This window comes from Podarcis cretensis (assembly GCF_951804945.1).
Source record: "Podarcis cretensis genome assembly, chromosome: 8".
Lineage (NCBI taxonomy): Eukaryota > Metazoa > Chordata > Lepidosauria > Squamata > Lacertidae > Podarcis > Podarcis cretensis.
The window spans coordinates 27,154,230-27,172,779 of record NC_137177.1 but is presented as its reverse complement, the minus strand read 5'-3'; the positions used below and the strand labels follow the sequence as shown (position 1 = coordinate 27,172,779).

The window sequence follows — 18,550 nt, the reverse complement described above, 5'->3', positions numbered from 1 at the left end:
CAGAGAAATGTGTATGTTTGAACAACAGTAGGAAACATCTGTGATGTTTCAATTTCACTAAACAAGTTGTGTGTTTATGCACTCTGTTAATATCTTAGGAGGCATCAGGAGAGTAAATAATTCCAGCCCAGCCATGAATGCTTGTCTGCTGCGCATAATTTATTCACATGCTGAGTTATATATGGTCAAATATACCCCCCCCCAATATCCTTGCCGCTCAGTGATTGGCGGAAAAGGAAGTATAGCAAAAGACAGTTACAGCAATATGGTTTGGTGTAGTATTGAACAGTGTGGGTTACACTAATCAGTAAACATGGAGACATATGTTTTAAAAAATACAGGAACCAGACTGAAGTCTTAAATTATGGCTGCATACACATTTGAAGCACAATTCTTTCCACCTCCCTGCTCAAGAACCCTTGGAGTTGTAGTTTATTAAGACTGAAGGGAACTATAGCTCTGTGAGGGGAAATCACAGTTCCCAGGATTTAGTAGAGGTGGAATGTGCTTTAAATGCATTTTAAATGTATGGTATGTACGCAGCCAGAGATGCTGAACTGTGTCAGTGAACAAATGTCTTCCAGTTCAGGACTTTGATCAGACTTGGAGGAATGTGTTGTGGCATGATCACTACCCAAACCCAGGTTCCCAATTTCTAGATTAGGTGGTTCAGAAGAGGTCACTTCAGATAAGGGCTGTTGTACGTTGACTGGTGTGATCCTTCTTGCCAGTGCTTCCCCCCTTAGGCCAGGACTGGGTAGGTGGGAGCTGTTGCCACCCCACAGTTGTTGTCCTTCATCGACATGAGGATGTAGCCATCATTGCCCCAATATGTGGACCAAGAGTTCTTGATGAGCCAGTAGCTCTCCCCTTCGAGGTCCCCATATCCCACAGCTAGGACCGCGTGGTCTAACTCCATTCTCTTGTTTCCTAGAAGAAAAGAGGGACCAGGAATAAATTCACCACCTAGTGCCACAGCTCGCCAAGCTTTCCTTGTGTACACTAAGACCAGGGGTGGAGGAGAAATCAAGTAAGTATGCATTTAAAACCAAATCTATCAAATATGCGCTTTCTGAAACATTATGTGATTTGAAATGCAGATATCCTTCAAAATTTGCACTTATTGGAATTCTGAAATGCAGTTCTCCAACCAACCAGTGTTTTTTTTTTTTTTTAAATGCATATATGAGGGAAGGTTGCTTGTAGAAATGTGTGCATTAGTTAAAACTGTTTTTATTAGGATAAATGTGCACAAAAATGCCAACTGAGCCAGGGGAAAATGTTGAGTATAAATATATAATAATATTAATAACAATGAATTTTCATAAGGATTAAAAGAATAAAATCTCATATTGCTGCAACTCATATTGGTCAACTAAATTTAAGACTGGAAAAAAATGCAAAACTGAGATAACCAAGATTGACAGATCCTTCCCTCCCTCTTCCAGGGCCTTTAGTGTGGTAAAATCTGCCCTCTGGAATGCACTTCTAGTGAACATCAGGCAAGCAATTATCTACAGTATTGGCATTTAAGCACCTGCTTAAAACTCATCTGTTCACCCAGACTTTCCCTGATGGGTGATCCAGCTATGTCAATGCACTAAGCTGATCTAATGATTGATTTGTGATGCATTTTGTACTTGTTTTTAAGGAGATCATTTTATTGTTGGTTTTATGCTGATAGACCTCCAGAGCTGACCTGAAGTCTCCATGTTTGCCTGCCCCACTCCAGGTGCTGGGGAGAGGGCTTGCCTTTAAAAAAATATTTTTTTATTAAGAAGACTATGCGTGCAGCTTGTAAGCTTCAGCCTGGCAGAAGTCAGCTGCAAATGACTGCATGGACTCTCTAGGAGTCTGCCATCCACAGCTCCCTCCTCCCCTGTTCCAATTAACCTCCATCTCCAGGGCTTAGTGGTAAGAAGGAGTGCAGAGGAAGAATCACCAGGGCCCGCCCTGTGACATCACCAAGTCTCATCCCCAGGAGCCACTCTGATCTCAGAATTGGGTTCGGAAGTCTCAGGGTCTGGGATGCTCCCAACTTGACAGCTCTAAGCACCATAGCAGATATGACCCTATGGCTCTGCAGATGTTGTTGGACCACAACCCTCTACATCCCAACCACTGACCATGCTGGCGGGAGCTGGAGTCCAATGACACCTGGAGGGCCACAGGCTCCCCATCTGTGCCTTAAATGGTGACTGGTGGTGCAAGAGAATTTCCATTGTGACACCTGCCTATAAAGTTGACACATCCATAAAATTCCCATCCCACCATAGAGGCTTTGAACTAAGGAGTGACATTAGACTCACCACAGTTTGGCTCATAGTAGATGCCACTGGAGTAGAAGGCAAAGGACTTGTGGGAGGCGTCAATGTTCACGGCCACAGGGCCATGCTTGTAAAGAGCAGCCTTCAGGGCAGTGGTGTTTTCAGAGGCCACACGGACATAGCCAGAGAGAGTTGCAATCAGCTCGGATTGGTTGTAGTGACAGTAGCCATTCTGGCAAAGGAAAAGCAGACACACACCCCAGTTTCACTGCAAGAAAGCTATTCCAGCCTCAGATACAAGCCAGCGACTCTGTGCGCACTCCCTGTTTTTGGGCTGCAATTTGTGCAACGTACATATCGAGCTGTTTGTGCAGAACGCCACCACAAAAGGGCAGGAAAGCCACAGGTTGCAGCATTCAGCTTCCTGAGAACCTTATCTTCCATGTTCTAGCCCTTATGAACACAAAAACATGCTTGGAAGTACCGTATTTTTTGTCCCATAGGACGCTCCGTCCCATAGGACGTACCTAGTTTTTCCCCCAGGTCGGGGAAACCGAACCAGGTCGAGGAACAGCGGGATGGCGGCGCTGCGCCTCCCTGCTGTCCCCCGAGCTTGTGGGGCTGGCCGATGTCTGCCCGGCGTGAGGGGCGCTCTGCTTCAGGGCGCCTCTCGCGCCGGGTGGCAGGCTGCTATCCGCAGCGTGGGGAGCCCCGCGGGGAACTCCTGCAAGGCTCCCCACACTGCGGATGTCTGCCTGGACCGAGGGGTGCTCTGCTTCAGGGTGTTCTTCGCGCCGGGCGGCAGGCTGCTATCCGCAGCGTGGGGAGCCCCACAAGGAACTCCTGCAGGGCTCCCCACGCTGCGGATGTCTGCCCGGCGCGAGGGGCGCTCTGCTTTAGGGCGCCCTTCGCGCCGGGCGGCAGGCTGCTATCCGCAGCGTGGGGAGCCCTGCAGGGCACGAGGGGCGCTCTGCTTAACGGCACCCCACGCACTGGGCAGGAGGCTGCTATCCGCAGCCTAGACAGCCCTGCGGGAACTCCCGCAGGGCTGCCTAGGCTGCGGATGTGTTCCCGAAGTGCCGGGTGCTCTGCTTTCAGTGCGCCCGGCACTCCGGGAAGCAAGCTGCTATCCGCAGCCTAGATAGCCCTGCGGGAACTCCCGCAGGGCTGCCTAGGCTGCGGATGTCTTCCTGAAGCCTGGAGAGCGAGAGGGGTCGGTGCGCACTGACCCCTCTCGCTCTCCAAGCTTCAGCGACAGCCTGCATTTGCCCCATAGGACGCACCCAGATTTCCCCTTCATTTTTGGAGGGGGAAAGTGCGTCCTATAGGCCGAAAAAATACGGTATATGGGGCGTTGGAATCTAAGAGCCAAACTTGGTGCACATCTGCATTCATCATTTATATCTTGCACGGAGCTATTGTTCTCCTGCCCTGTTTTGTGGGCTTCCTACAAGAGCCTGGTTGGAAACTCTAGGAAAGAGGATGCTGGACTAGATATGCTTTTGGTCTGATTCCACAGGGTCCCTCTTGTATTCTTAACATGCAAGTAGCAGCTGATTGGTAGGGGAGGCGACTGGCCTGGATTGCAACAAATGCAGAGCAGGGAATTTAACCCTTTCCTCTCCTGCTGTGGTCCTGGTAAAAAATTGCCCTACCCTCTGAAGCTGCATTGTTGCATTGCATACTTCAATAAAGCCTTGGTAAGCTGTTTTGAGTAACTTAAAGAATGCTGATTCCTAGTAACTCCTTGCGGGATGTGAAACACAGAGCAGTCAAATACAACATTCCTAGAGTGGAAATAAAAGGGGATGTCTGGACCAGCCAGTCGGAACTTCCTGTTTCCTCCTGGGCTGGGACAGACTTCCTCTACATGTGAACAGAGGTGGGCGTTGCAGGTAACAAAACAGCACAAGGGAAGCAGCCACATCTCTCTCTGACTCCATTCGTCAAAGAAGCAACATCCTATCAGTCTGAGATGCTCTCTTGGCTTCTAGCCAAGAGAGGACAAAGGAACTATCTCCTTATGGGATAGATTCCAGGTGTATATATTTTGTAACCTAAGTTTTTGTAACCTAAGTATGGGATCCATCTGTGAACAGACACACACTTTTATACAAGACTGTTGTGTCTAATCTTTTTATGAGGGAATAAAGGGGAATTTACCAAGAAACATTATACAAGCCTGGAAGAGACATATCTGCTGCACAAGTTTAAAAAGGGGAACGTTACTCTGCTAAATTATAGAACTTGTTAACACAAGTTGGGAAGAATATAACTAAACAATATATCCTCTCCTGCCTCCCTGAACATTCCCATACTCCTGAGGGCAATTTTTCACCCTACGCACTGGCAAGCCTACCCAGCCGAGAACCACAACCAGCCCTGCCTCTCTGATGAGTATACCTGGATGATTCACATATTTGTCTTATTGTCCCCTCTTCAAATTAGGTGCTTTTGCCCTGCTGGAATTTGTCATCAAACTGATGCCTTCTGCTTGCCTAGATGGAGGATGCATAGAAACCTCTGACCTTTGCATGGCTATGTTAAAGTAAGGCACGTGGCTCCTGGAAGTTTGCCCAAGAGGAATGCCACTCTCTGGTTGCTCCAGGTGGACATTCTTCACTCACCTGACCCTGGTACGGCCCATAGGACTCTGTGCTGGCAATCCCGCCATGTTTCATAATCCACTCGTAGGCATGCCATTCCTCGCCCCCATCACAGGCATGGTTTCCAAAGCCCCAGGAACAATCGATTAAGACTTGCTGTGACAGTGGAGTGAGCACTCCAGTCTGTACGGAAAAGATGGGATATTTATTTAGTTAGGACTCATCCAGAATTCCCCTTGTCCCACCACTTTCCCCCAGGGAAACCAGATCTTTACCACTCACTGAAACAGAGCAAGCATCCACCAGGTTTCCTCACAGATTGATGTTTGCCCCTAAAGAGCAGGTATTCCCCGGGAAACTGGTGGGGCAAACAGAAAACTGCTTGGACCCTAGGCATGGGACCAGGGGAAGTTTGGGGGAGCCCTCCATTAAGGCATTTTTCTTTTACTCTACTTTTTTGCCAAAATGGTTTCCAGAGCAGCTTACAAGTCAATAATATGACAGATCACGCCCTCGGGACTGAAATCTAAAAGAGATGACATGCAAAGAAAAAGGGAACGGTGTGGAAGGGAGGAAAACCAAACACGCGTAGGTGCCAGCTTTTAAAGTTACAATGGCCAACTGTGAAATGCCCAAGGCAGCGGGTCTCTCGGCTGAGGAATAGCCCTCCTTCTGGTCTCCCACTCTGTTCTGCAGCCTGATGGCATGAAAAGCCAGGGACCAAAAAGTCTAAGGTCTCATTCTGCACTATACATGTAAAGCGGTATCATACAACTTTAAGCAGTCACAACTTCCCCCAAAGAATCCTGGGAACTTTGGCTTGTTAAGGGAGTTGTTAGGAGGCACCTACTGCCCTCATGGAGCTACAGTTCCCAGAGTAGTTTAAAAATCAACCACTCTTCCTTTTTTTTTTTTTAATAATTTTTTATTGACAGGCCAATCACATCATATTATTCAAATCACATTGGTTCCAAATTATACAGCCAAATTTTTATATTTTTGGGGAGTACCCATATATCAAGCTCCGCACGAGTCCAAAATTCTGGCTATTTCCAGCCTTCACTTATTTTACTGCATTCATTAATCAGTTCTATCCAGTCAAAACCAGATAGTTCTTTGTATATTTTCTTCATCTTGTTGTTATCGTATTCCTTTCCTTGCGATCTCTGATGGTTCTCATAAGCCAACTAAAAGCTGGTTTCTCCTCTGTGTGGGTTTAGTCCAGGACAGCCCTGTTCGGCACCTCCATAGACAAAATTAATCATCGTTGTCCTTTATTTTTCCAGGCTAGCAGAATAAATCAAATAGATCAGGGGGCTCTGCCAGGTCAAACTTCAGTTCCGTACTCCTTCTCCTTCCTGCATTCCTGAAACACCTCCCCCATCTTTCTCTTTTCTCCTGCAGCCTGTCTTGGCGAGACGCCATTTTTTGACTGCGTCATAAATACTCTTCAGCGTCCACCGATCTTTTTTCCATCTCCCACACAGCTCTTAAACTTCTGCTTATGCTTCTTAAAAAAACGCAACGATCTTGTTTCTTTCTGGAGTGGAGGATTATTTTATCACATCATATCACATAGAGAAAAAAAAAGTTTTTCCTCCACCCCCCTTCGTTCCAAACACACAGTCTCTTGGTGGTATCATATCAAAAGATTTACTTATCCATCCGTCGCTCTCAGTCGCAGAGATCCATTATTCAGCAGCCTCATCTGTCGTGCATTGCTTGATATATGTGCTTCAGGTTCATTTCCGATCATCTGTTTCCAATTATAAATCCAAACTGAAGCAACCAGCACGCGCTAATCGGAATCGGCGTCAGGAAGAGCTGACTTCACCGAGGGCTCGTGCCAAGTGTTCTGCACCCCCATCTCTCGGATCAGGGGGTGCATTATGAACACCGCTGGCAAGACAGGGTCCCCCCTATCCTGGGGGGAAGGGAAGGCTGCCTACTTCCCATAGCAGCCCCTAAACTACCTCGAGTGGGTCAGAGAGATGTTATAGTCGGCCATCTTCCAACGCGCCCCCTGGTGGACTCCAAAAATCAACCACTCTTCCAAGAGAGCTCTGGGAATTGCCGCTCTGTGAGAGGAATAGGAATGTTCTAACAACCCTCAGCACCCTTAAACTATACTTCCCAGGATGAAGAGGTATGGTCCCAGAACAGGTTCACAATTTCAGTGACATCTATACTAAGTGGAGATTCGGAGGGTGGCAACACGAGAACGGGCCTTCTCTGCAGTGGCTCCCCATCTGTGAAATGCTCTCCCCAGGGAAGTTTGCCTGGCACCTTCATTATACACCTTTAGGCACCAGGCAAAAAACGTTCCTTTTTAACCAGGCCTTTGGTTGATCTGATTTACATCCTATGCCGTTTTAAAATGTGTGTGTGGGGGGGGAGGCTATTGGGTTGTTGTTTTTATTTTATTATGTATTTTGTGGTTTTATATCTGGATTTTCTTCTGTGAACTGCCCTGAGACCCCCGGATATAGGGCAGTATATAAATTCAATCAATCAATTAATCAATCAATCAGATAATAATGTGTTTAACTCTAGTTTATCCCTCACAGGGCTACAATTCCTAGAACCCTTAGCCAACTAGAGTTCTAGGATTCTTTGGGGGAAGCAAGGCCATGTTCTTTAAGTAGATGCTGTGCAGGGCTCTGAGGAATCAAGGAAGCCTCAAGACACAGTCAAGCGCCCAGGTTCTCACCTTGAGAAAGAGGGCGCCTTCCAGTGTTCCTGTTGTAGCAAAACTCCAACAGGAACCACACACGGCCTGGTCTTTGACTGGGGTCACAGCACCTTCATTGGTAGGCAGAGAGAAATGGGGACAAAAATTACAGAGAAACAGATCTCAACCACACTGTCACATTAAATGTTTGTTTTTTTTAAAGCCCAAGTCACTGCTGCATGAAGTTGGCATGGTGCAAATCCACACACAGGAGCACAGGATTGGCTCCACTGGCATATTTCCACCATGCCAAACTTCCCACCATCTTGCCCCTCACTTGCTACTTCCCATTATTTAATATAGGGGGAAGGGGGAGAGAAAAAAGCAGGGTTAATTGAAATATATTTCAGTTTTATGCTGTTTTGAAGTCAAGTTTGTTTAGGTTAGTTAAATTATTATTTAATTTACTTTCAAAAGCTTTTGATATATTGTAGAGTCCTATCTTCCCCTCCCTTTTCTTTTTCACTTTAGTGAAATCCTTTGGAAATATACACTTGCGTTCTATTTAATCTTGTATACATTTTGGCTTGTATACAATGCAGCACTCATTAGTGCTTCATGTCCCCTCCCCAATCGGCTCTAAAGGATTGGGGGACCCCCAAATGACAGATTTAGGGAGGCAGTGTGGAAATAAATGGGACAAATAGAGAGGATAAAATTGCACTCAGGGCTTATCCATAATAACCTTTCCCCTGCTCTTTCCAGGCACATCCACAATTTAAAGCTCCCTGTCTGAGTGCCCTTTATTTTCCTCCACAGCCTTCCCTGTGAAAACTCACCCTTTAAAGCTCAATCAGAGCAAACGTCAATCCACGGAAAACCTAAATTGATGTTTGCTCTGATTCAGCTTTAAAGAGTGGGTTTTCACAGGGAATGTTACTTACTTAGTGTTGCACTGGATAATTCTTTGCAATTAAATTTTGCAGATGTCCTATTTCAGTTTGGATTCCCCCCCCCCCCCGAACTGTTACTATAAGTATTCTTTCCAAATTTAAATTCAAAACGAGGGCTTTATGATCACCATAAAGCCGCCAATCCAGACTCTCTGGCAGGGTGAGGTTGTCATAGCCTTGGGCAGGGAAGGGCCAGCCCTGGTTGGGTTCACCGGTCTTTAGCCTCCCCCTCATCACCGCCATCTCCTCTGGTGTATGATCGGCCAAGTGGTTCACAGCCAATTTGTAGGAAAGGTTGGCCCTGTTCTTGGAGTGGACGTATCTGGAAAACAATAATAATGAAAAGCACATATATATGCCTGGCATATCTGATTTCCCTCTTTCCCATTTTCCAGCTGCAAATTATCAGTTTCCAACTGCACAATTTTTTCTTCCACATTTTGTGTACCTCATGTTGTGGATGAAGTTGTGCTTCCTGTGCTCCATCTCCTCCTCACTCTTGTAGGTCTTTCTGAATTTCCCCTTGTAGTGATGGAATAGGTGCTCGTGGTCTCGGCCTACTTCCCCGGCTACCCCAACAAATTCTTGCATGGGATTGGCCAAGATCCTATGCTCCGGTCCTATACTTGGCCAATGTGTGCATTTTATACCTATGAGACAGAAAGCATGGCAAAAAGTCAAAATAAGATACAGTTTATTTCCCTTCAGTTCTTATTTGCTTGCTTTGGGCTGCAGTCCAGACTGGTATTTTATTGTGGCTGTAGTCTGCAAGATTTTCTTTACACAACAACAGCACAATACCAGCAGATTTATTCTGATTTAGTTTGCCCTGTGATGTTTCTTTAATGCTACCACATCACTGCTGTCTGGAAGTTGTTAACCGTACTTGGTACTTGGGGCTGAAACTAATATTGCTGTTTTTCCTGACAGAATCTGTGGTAACAGAATCTCAGTGCCTTTAATAGAATCCAGAGCAGGCAGAGATTCAACAGGCATAGCTTCTCCATGGTTAGCTGGCAAGTTGAGATGACACCCGAGATGTGCATTTAAAGGACCCACCCTGTGATTGTAATTTGTTTTGACATTTAATTGGAATTTTAAATTATTGTATGCCACCCTGGAACCTGCTGATGAAGGGCAGGAAATAAATATAACATATATATATATATAGTGGCATTAGACAAAATGGTGCTCTCAGGACGTCATTGGACTCCAACTCCCATCAGGCCCAGCCAGCATGGCCAGTGGTCAGGGATGATAGGAGTTGGAGTCCCCAGTATCTGAAAGGCACAACATTGGTTATCCCTGCGCTAGACACTACCACAGCTGCAACATGCACCCTTGTAGTTGAGGAGAAGGAGAAACAGGAGGCTCTCTATGCAAGAGGACAGCTCTGCACTGAACATACCACCAGGGAGATCAAAGACGTCAGAGGGGAATCTGCGGGAAAAGCTGGTGTAGTCTATCTCATACTTGTCGTAATGGGAGCCCAGGAGAGTGTTGAAGCCCCTCATCTCATAGTGCACTGGGACAGGCTCAGGGGAAGCATCTGCAACCCAGAACCTGTAGATGTTCTTCTTCTTGCCCCAATATGACGTACTCTCCAGGACTGCGCAGGGCTGTCCGTTGTAGTCTTCCTGCAGAACAGTCTGGAGTTTGGAGTGCGAGAGAGCAGGAAATAATATAATAATAATAATAATAATAATAATAATAATAATAATAATAATTTATTATTTGTACCCCGCCCATCTGGCTGGGTTTCCCCAGCCACTCTGGGCGGCTTCCATAAAAACCAAAAATACACTAAAATATCACAGATTAAACACTTCCCTGAACAGGAAAGAGTAAGATTCTCAGTGAGAGGCTGGGAAGGGCAGGTTCGAAAATACCACTGATGTGCAGCAAACAAGAGCTTTTGAAACAGGCATGGAGAACCCTTGGCCCTCCAGATGTTGCTGAACTGTAACTTCCATCAGCAATGTCAGCCCAGGACGTTTTGGCACTTCAGGCAAAACAGAAATTGTGCCCCCTTGTCACCATCAACACTTCCTCTGCGCCCAGCCTCCTCCTCCTCCCCCTCCACTACAGCCAGGCACAGAGGCCATGGTAGTGGCAAAGGAGGTAGCAGGACACATAGGAGGAGGAGGAGGAGAAAGCAAATGGAAGCAGATGAGGCCAGATCTGCCACCTAACCTGACTACCTCACCTCACCTCATGGGTAGGCTGGTCCTGCTCACCGGCCCCAGCAAGTATGGTCAGTCACCGAGTACCGTGGAAGTTGTAGTTCAGTAGCATTTCCTAGTTTTTCACCACAGTTCTCTCTCCGCCCCCCCCCCCAGCACTCTTAAATAGAGCTCCCTGGGAAAAAGGGTAAGATGTTAAACCACTTGGGGAATTGTAGAACTGTGAGGGGAATAGGAATCTCCCAATAACTCTCAGCACCCTAAACCAATGTTTCCAGGACTTTGGAGGGGGCTGTTCAAAGTTATATGATACTGTTTAAATGTATGGTGCAGAGGGAGCCAGAAAGTGAGAAAGCAGAGGTGACCTGCCCACTTTTGCTATGGCCCAACCCTCCACCAGCATGCAGCTCCCAATAGATTGCCCCTGAAGAAATGAAGACTTAACAGGAAAAACAAATGCCCACCCCTACTCTAAGGGTGTAAGGAGCAAGTCTATATATGGGAAGCTGGCATAAAATACCTCAGCTTAAGTTAAGACAGAGTAAAACACACCAGCAACCAGACTCTGTTCAGGAGCAAGGCTACTGCTGGCTAAAGCTCTTCATCTCTAAAAGAAATTAGGTTTCTTGGTTAGTTACAGTGCATAAAGCTTCCAACCCCAACTCTGAAATCCAGCTTTCGAAATCCTCAAAATGCACTTCACGGCATATTGGCTGCATTCGGGCGCAACATCAAACCATGGTATAGTGTTACGGTATGTCTAAAACCATACCAGTTCCCAAAGTGTAGTTTATGAGGGGTTTCCAAATCAGGATATCAAACCTCAGGTTTGCAAGCCAAGCCAACTTTTGGGCTGACCGTTGTTTACCATTATGTCTGAATTCACAGTCCACTGGCAAACCATTTTGCTCTGCAAAGAGTTGTTGCACCGTGGAGACAAGGGTGAACAGACAAAACTGAGTGCAGGGGACAGAAAAGCAGATCAGGAACTCTAAAGCATAGTTCACTTGCCGTGTGTCTGGAAACTCAAACCATGGCATGAGCTTATAACTATGGTTAACATAATGCACAGTTTGGTGTGATGTCTGAACTGAGATGATTGGAAGCAGGAGCTTTAGGGACTCACCTGGAATTCAGATAGGTTAGGAAAGACACTTTGAGGCCTAATGGGATTCTCCAATGTTCCATTGATCTGGAAGCACTCCTTAATGTTGGCCTCGGTTTCCGTGGTTTCTGGAGTTACCTTGAAGCTGGCCCCAAAAGGTTTTACAAAGCTAAACTGGTAAGTGATCACCTGGCCTGGAGAAGCAAGGAAAGAAGCATTCATTACACCAATATCTGCCTCAGAAACTACATCTAATTCTTATTTCATTAGATCAGGGGTCAGCAAACTTTTTCAGTAGGGGGCCGGTCCAATGTCCCTCAGACCTTGGGGGGGGGGGCGGACTATATTTTGAAAAAAAATATGAACGAATTCCTATGCCCCACAAATAACCCAGAGATGCATTTTAAATAAAAGGATACATTCTACTCATGTAAAAACATGCCGATTCCCAGACTGTCCGTGGGCCGGATTTAGAAGGAGATTGGGCTGGATCTGGCCCCCGGGCCTTAGTTTGCCTACCCATGCATTAGATCAAAGAACTGTGGCCCTCCAGATGTTGTTGGACTACAACTTCCACCATCCCTGTCCATTGACCACTCTGGCTGGGGCTAATGGGAGCTCAAGTCCAACAGCAAATTGAAGCCCACAGGCTCCCCAACCCCATTAGAATTTCCAGCCCACCATGTTGGGAAACATTATTCCTTTACAACAAATGCTGCATAAATCTGAGGTCTGCTCTTCAACCTCAGCTGGGTGGATTATTTATTTCAGAGATGACAGGAATCAGGTCTGAGGGAAAGCCTGCAGCTTTATTCTTGATCCAGAAATAAAAAGGATGCAGTGGGCCACTCTTATTCCAGAGAAGGAACCAATGGCAACTGTTATAAACATTTTGACGCGCACAGAAAACCACAGTCTTTAAAACTCTATCCTGGTCTACAGATGCAGCAGAGCGAGGTAGCAAAATGGATTATGCCATTCCAGGCTGCATGTGTGTGTGTGTGTGTGTGTGGTGTGGGGGGAATCTTCCCATATCCATTCCACAAAATAAAACCCCATACAAGTTGAAAATTTGCACACAGGGTGTGGGCTGGGCCTAGATTTCTTTTCCTCCCAAATGTCCCAAGCCTTTGTTTTTATTTTACTTGCAGGGATTTGATTATCTTTTTATGTGGGGCAAATGTACCATACACCAGCCCTGGGCTCCTGTGGGAGAAAAAGTAGGGTATAATTGCCATATAAATAAATATGACAAACAAACAAACATCTGAGGTGATACTGCCCTGCTGCCTGCCCTGTGCCCCATATGCTGGATAACTTGTAGCCACCATTTTATACTTCCCAGAATGCTCCAGGGCATTGTGAGAAATTTAAACGAGGGGCCCAAGCTGCTCTGCACTGGCTGTGGTGCTGTTGCCACCTGCCACCAACCCAAGTAACCTCTCGTACAAATGTATGAAAGAGCATGTTGCTCTTGGCCCACCTGAAAACTGGATCCAACCCTGACCTCCAGCGACACAGAACAGGTCTCATTGACCACCTCTTTGGCTTCGAAGGAAGGGATAGCCTCTTCACAGCCCTATCTTCCCCTTGGAACAGTCTCTGGAGTGGCTTAAGGAGCACATTCCAGGTCTCTGCTATTATTATTCCTATCTTGTGTTTATATAACTCAGGGGTGGAGAACCAGCAGCCCTCCAGTTGTCGTTGGGACTCTGTTGGTATCTTTGAGAGAAGGAATGCACTTTGACTATTTTTTAAAGGTATAATGTGTACATAGACTTAAGTGCTTCTTTGGATACAAGCCATCATTTTCATTGCATTAAAGCAGGCAATGGGAAATACTACCGCCCGAGACGCTGGAGAGCTGCTGCCAGTCAGAGTAAGCAGGCCTATTGTGGGGGTCCTATGGTCCTCCAGATGTTATTGGACTCCAACCCCCATCAGCCCCAGCTTGGATGGGAAGGATGATCAGAGTTGTGGTCCAGCGACATCTGGAGTGCTCATCCGCCATCCCTGGAGTAAACACTATGAGGCTTAACAGAGAAATAATGTGGCCTGGTGTAAGGCATCTAAAACTGTTCCCAATCCAGATGGATATGTTCATGGGAGAAATGAAACAGATGTTTTCACTGGGCTTCCAGTGAATACCAGACGTCTCTTACCGTGATAATACTGGATACGGCTTTTCCCTTCCGTCTCATTGAACCAGGCTTCGAAGGGCTCTTCTATTTCAGCATAAGGCAGTTTCAGGATCCCTGAATGAAGCCAAATGGCAACAGCTGCTTAGCCAGAGTAAAGAATGGATGATGATGATGTGTGGTCAGAGGGTGGAGAGGGAGCAGACTGGGAGGAAGAGGAGGAGGAGGTGGTCTGAAGCTGAAGAGGTAACAGTGTTTAGTGAGCAGGAAGAGTCTGTGGCAGAGAGCAGTTCAGAATTGGAGGCTGGAGAGGAGTGGGGGCAGGCTGCTGAAGAAGCCAGGGAATCTCCCCCTCTTGCTATGACCAGCTCCCCTCCTCCCTTGTCTCCCAGAACATGGAAAGGAATGAAAAGGGCAGAGCAAAGAGAGACAAGATGAAGAAGCCTCAAATTGCTGGGGAAGGACCCTGGGGAAGAGCCTTAAGGAGCAGTGGGAAGGCATGGACCTTTAGTCCTTGCAACTGCCTCATTGGGGGCAAGACCTACTGGGAAGATCACTAGGCTGTGATCACTAGGCCTGCCCTTTGAATAAAGAGTTAACTTCACAGACACTGGGTGTTTCATTGCTAACCTGCCCTTGACTCCGGCTCCTGACACCCAAGGGTAGGGAACCAGTGACTCTCCAGAGATGGTTGGATATTACATGAGCAATAGTCAGGGGTGATGGGAGTTGTAGTGTAGTAACATCTGGAGGGCCAGAGGTTCCCCAGCCTTGCTATAAAAATGGAAGGAAACGCCCTCTGCACACAGAGCCACCTCCATAATGAGGCATCTCTGAGATATGGGCACTGTACTTATCACAACTAATCTAGCTCCAAGCGTGCTGCATTTACATAAGATGGAGAAAAATGAGTGCAATACAAAGAGATAAACATTATTCCAGTGGACATCTGTCAGTTGGCAAATCATACCTAGAAAGAACAGAAGGCTGATAAAAAGTTAAAGTAATGAATTAACGCACAAAGGCAGTGACTGATAGATGGCTGCTTATTTTTTCGAAAGGTAATTTCACAGATGCCCAAGAGAGCCTTTTTTGTTCCAACTTGCTTTGAGATTTATTTGTTTCTGTGTTTGCACTAAGCCTGCAAATTCTCCAGGTGTGCCTCTATGCTGCCAGATGGTCCTATTCTGAGGACACCGCTCTCCACATTTGGGGCTGCAAGCTTCAATTAATTAATGCGATCCGTCAGCATAAGCTTTAATCAGAAACCAGTTCTGTGCTTCCTGTCGCCACAAACCATTTTTAATACAGAAATTAAGGAGCGGATCATCTTCTGCCCTGCTTCTAGTGAGCATACCTCTTAAATGGGAAGATGCAGTTCTTTAAAACAGGGATGGGGAACCTGTGGCCCTCCAGATGTTGCTGGACTCCAGCTCCCTTCAGCTCCAAGCCAGCATGGCCAAGGGTCAAGGGTGATGGGAGTTAAGAGTCCAACAATATCTGGAATGCTGTTGGCTTCCCATCTCTGCTTTAGAAATTGGGAGGGGAGAGGTGTAGAAAAGACCAATAAATTATCCCTTTCCATTATCGCCTGAAGTGTTGCATACTCTGCCCCCCAACACAGTCTCTCATCTCTGCCTAGTCTTTACAAATGATTTCCCCCTGAAGCATCCAAGGGCAGTGAAGATGTTCATTACCTGTTATATGATAGGCACCCCCAAACCTGGGAAGCACCTGCAGACGTTTGTGTGGAGGTGTGCAGTCAACCACTGAAATGCAAAACAAAGACGACAAAAGCATTAGGTCAGATTTGGTTAATGTAGAGAATGGCACTTGCCCACAAAGGAAATTGTGTTCAGTGTGTCATAAGAATATAAGAAGAGGCTGGCTGGATCAGACCAAAGCCCCAACCAGGAGCAGTATCCTGTTTTCCGTGTGGCCAACCAGCAGAGGCACCAGTTTCTCAGGAGGACTGAGGGACCCCAACTTGACATCCTGACATTGTGCATGTGACTTGCGAGGAGTCAGAGTTCTGCCCTCTGAACATTGAGGGGATCCAGCCTCCTCAAAAAACAAAACAAAACACAAAACGTTGCTTCGGCCTCTAAGCCAACCAAATGCTTATGGGAAGCCCACAAGCAGCAAATCAGTGCAGGATCAGTATCAGACTCATGTTCCCCAGAAACTGGTATTCAGAGACATTTCACCTCAGACATTGGAGGTAGTCCACAGCCATCATGGCTAGCAGCCGCTAATAGCCTTAGGCTCCATGCATTTGTCTCATCATCTTTTAAAGCTATCCCATTTCTTGGCCATCACCGCACCTTAAGATAGCTAATTCCATAGTTCAATTTTGATTTGTGTTCCTTTTTGGCTGTCCTGAATCTCCCCCTATTAAATGAATTTGGATATGCCCAAGTTATTAAAAAATAAATTTAAGGAACTGCAGAAAGAGGGGAAGGAAGTCAAATTTTGAAATGTTACATTGATTGTAAAACTAATGAAATGTATAAATTTGAAAAATATAAATAAAAAACTTAGAAGACAAAAAAAAAAAAAAGAATAGCCCACCATTCAATTTCCTTGGATGACTCTGGAATTTAGTATAACGAGAGACAGAGATACCTCTCAATTTATTTGTTTATTATAACGGCTATATCCCACCTTTCCTCCAACAAATTCAAAGTGGTATATGTAGTTCGGCCCCTTCCCATTTTATCCTCCCAGCAACACAGTGAGTTGAGCAGGGATCTGAATCTTGCTCTGAAAGGCCCTAGTCCAAAACTACTGCTACTACCTCTTGCTGTTTGCTTTTGCCACAGCATGCATAATTTTATATGTCCATCACCAACTCTCCTCTCTCCACCCCAAACATTAAGCCCTTTCCTCCTTGAGAAGTTGCTCCATACCCTCTCCAAGGTTTTTGCTAATAATCATTATGCAATGAATTCAATGTAAAAGAACACTTAACTTTAAAGAAACCACCTGGGTATAATTAACACAGGAGAGATCCTTTGTCTACAACAGTGTTTTAAAACATACAAAAGTTAAAATACTAAAACCGACTAAAATAACCTTAACTTCCTAAGCATCTGGGCAGACTGTCTAAACAAGAATATTTTTAGCAGATGCTGAAAAAGAGTACGGAGGAGGTGTCTGCTTGATCTCAAGAGGCAGGGAGTTCCAAAGTGCAGCTGCTGCCTAATAAAATGTATTTATTAGGAAAAATTAGCACTAGAACACTGATAAATTTTCATGAGGATTTCAATAAACGAACACCCAACAAACATGGCAGAAATGTAGAATATTGAATATAAGATTTAAAAAATGAGAGAAAGAGAGAGCACTGAAATTGGCACATCTTTCCATCTCCTCCAACTAGATTCATCAATGTTATTATTAATCTTATATCTGCTAGGTTCTTATGCAGAGTCCTCTAGCCCTAATATCCCAGAAGGGTAGAATAAAATAAAGTAGCTGCCTAGAAAACAAGACAGTCAAACTTACCAAGAAAAGCAGCCCATACTAGGAAGATCAGCAGCATCCCCATTGCTGCTCAGCCACACATGCTCTTTCTCAGAGCCACTTTAACAAGGAGCTGCCTTATTAAGCAGCGGCCAATTAGCCAATAGTTGAAGCCTGGCCCTCCCAAAGGGTGAGGTGAGAAACCCTGGAGAATTTCTGAATGGCACTGCAGAAAGCACCAGTTCCTATTGGCTATTTATACAGCTCCCAATAAGGAAATGGCGAATCAGGCTGCTAGGCTGTGGCTTGTTTGATGTGATGGTGGATGGTGGCCAAAGCAATTTATCTGGAGGCTGGAGCTAGGATGACGTGCGGTAGTATATGAGTCCAAAGCCCTTGAACTTCTTTCAACAGCATGGAGAAGGAGAGGTGGTCTCCATAGCTCAGTCTGGTAGGCGGGCATCAGCAATCTATACCAGGCAGATGAATTCGGTATGGAAAGCATCACTCCATTTAGGCCCTGTGGCGCTGTGGGTTAAACCACAGAGCCTAGGACTTGCCAGTCAGAAGGTCGGTGGTTTGAAACCCCTCGACGGGGTGAGCTCCCGTTGCTCGGTCCCTGCTCCTGCCAACCTAGCAGTTCGAAAGCACGTCAAAGTGCAAGTAGATAAATAGGTACCACTCCGGCGGGAAGGTAAATGGTGTTTCCCTGCGCTGCTCTGGTTCGCCAGAAGCGGCTTAGTCATGCTGGCCACATGACCCGGAAGCTGTACCCCGGCTCCCTCGGCCAATAAAGCGAAATGAGCGCCGCAACCCCGGAGTCGGCCATGACTGGACCTAATGGTCAGGGGTCCCTTCACCTTTATCTATCTTAAGTTTTGGTCACAGGCCGTAATCAGAAATACTCTGACTCATAAGATTGCAACATTAAAACGGGCCCAAATGTGAAAGCTTTGGTATGGAGCCTCCATGTTAACTTGGCATCAAGAGTAAAGAAGCTTTTTTGGTACAGGGGCGACTCAAAACTGGATCCCAAGATACATGTGCCTATTTTTTATTATTGTATGCTGTAGTCCGGCTCATTCGTTGACTCTCCTGGGTAAGACAGCTGCTTCCCAGAGTAGCTTGAGGGCTGTGATGTGCACTCACAGGTCTGTCACAC

At 46.1% G+C, this 18,550-nt stretch overlaps 1 protein-coding gene across 1 annotated transcript; it reads right to left on the bottom strand.

Annotated features, from left to right (window-relative positions):
- Window positions 1–138: 138 nt before the first annotated feature.
- On the bottom strand, window positions 139–17,526 carry LOC307221524 (digestive cysteine proteinase 2-like). Its single transcript, XM_079986111.1, has 11 exons — window positions 17,431–17,526; window positions 15,621–15,692; window positions 13,948–14,040; window positions 11,807–11,979; window positions 9,906–10,146; window positions 8,946–9,147; window positions 8,626–8,819; window positions 7,584–7,675; window positions 4,895–5,056; window positions 2,310–2,499; window positions 139–930 (listed from the first exon to the last, which is right to left on the bottom strand). The coding sequence occupies exons 1-11, from the start codon at window positions 17,471–17,473 to the stop codon at window positions 743–745; spliced, it is 1,650 nt and encodes a 549-aa protein (XP_079842237.1). The 5' UTR covers window positions 17,474–17,526; the 3' UTR covers window positions 139–742.
- Window positions 17,527–18,550: the final 1,024 nt, after the last annotated feature.

Bases quoted from the DNA above. Each gene is read 5' to 3' on its own strand.
- LOC307221524 (XM_079986111.1), bottom strand. From the start codon at position 17,473: ATGGGGATGCTGCTGATCTTCCTAGTATGGGCTGCTTTTCTTG. The intron at 11,980-13,947 runs GTAAGAGACGTC...TTGCTTCTCCAG, and splicing joins CCGTATCCAGTATTATCACG to GCCAGGTGATCACTTACCAG. The intron at 5,057-7,583 runs GTGAGAACCTGG...TTTTCCGTACAG, and splicing joins AAGGCGCCCTCTTTCTCAAG to ACTGGAGTGCTCACTCCACT.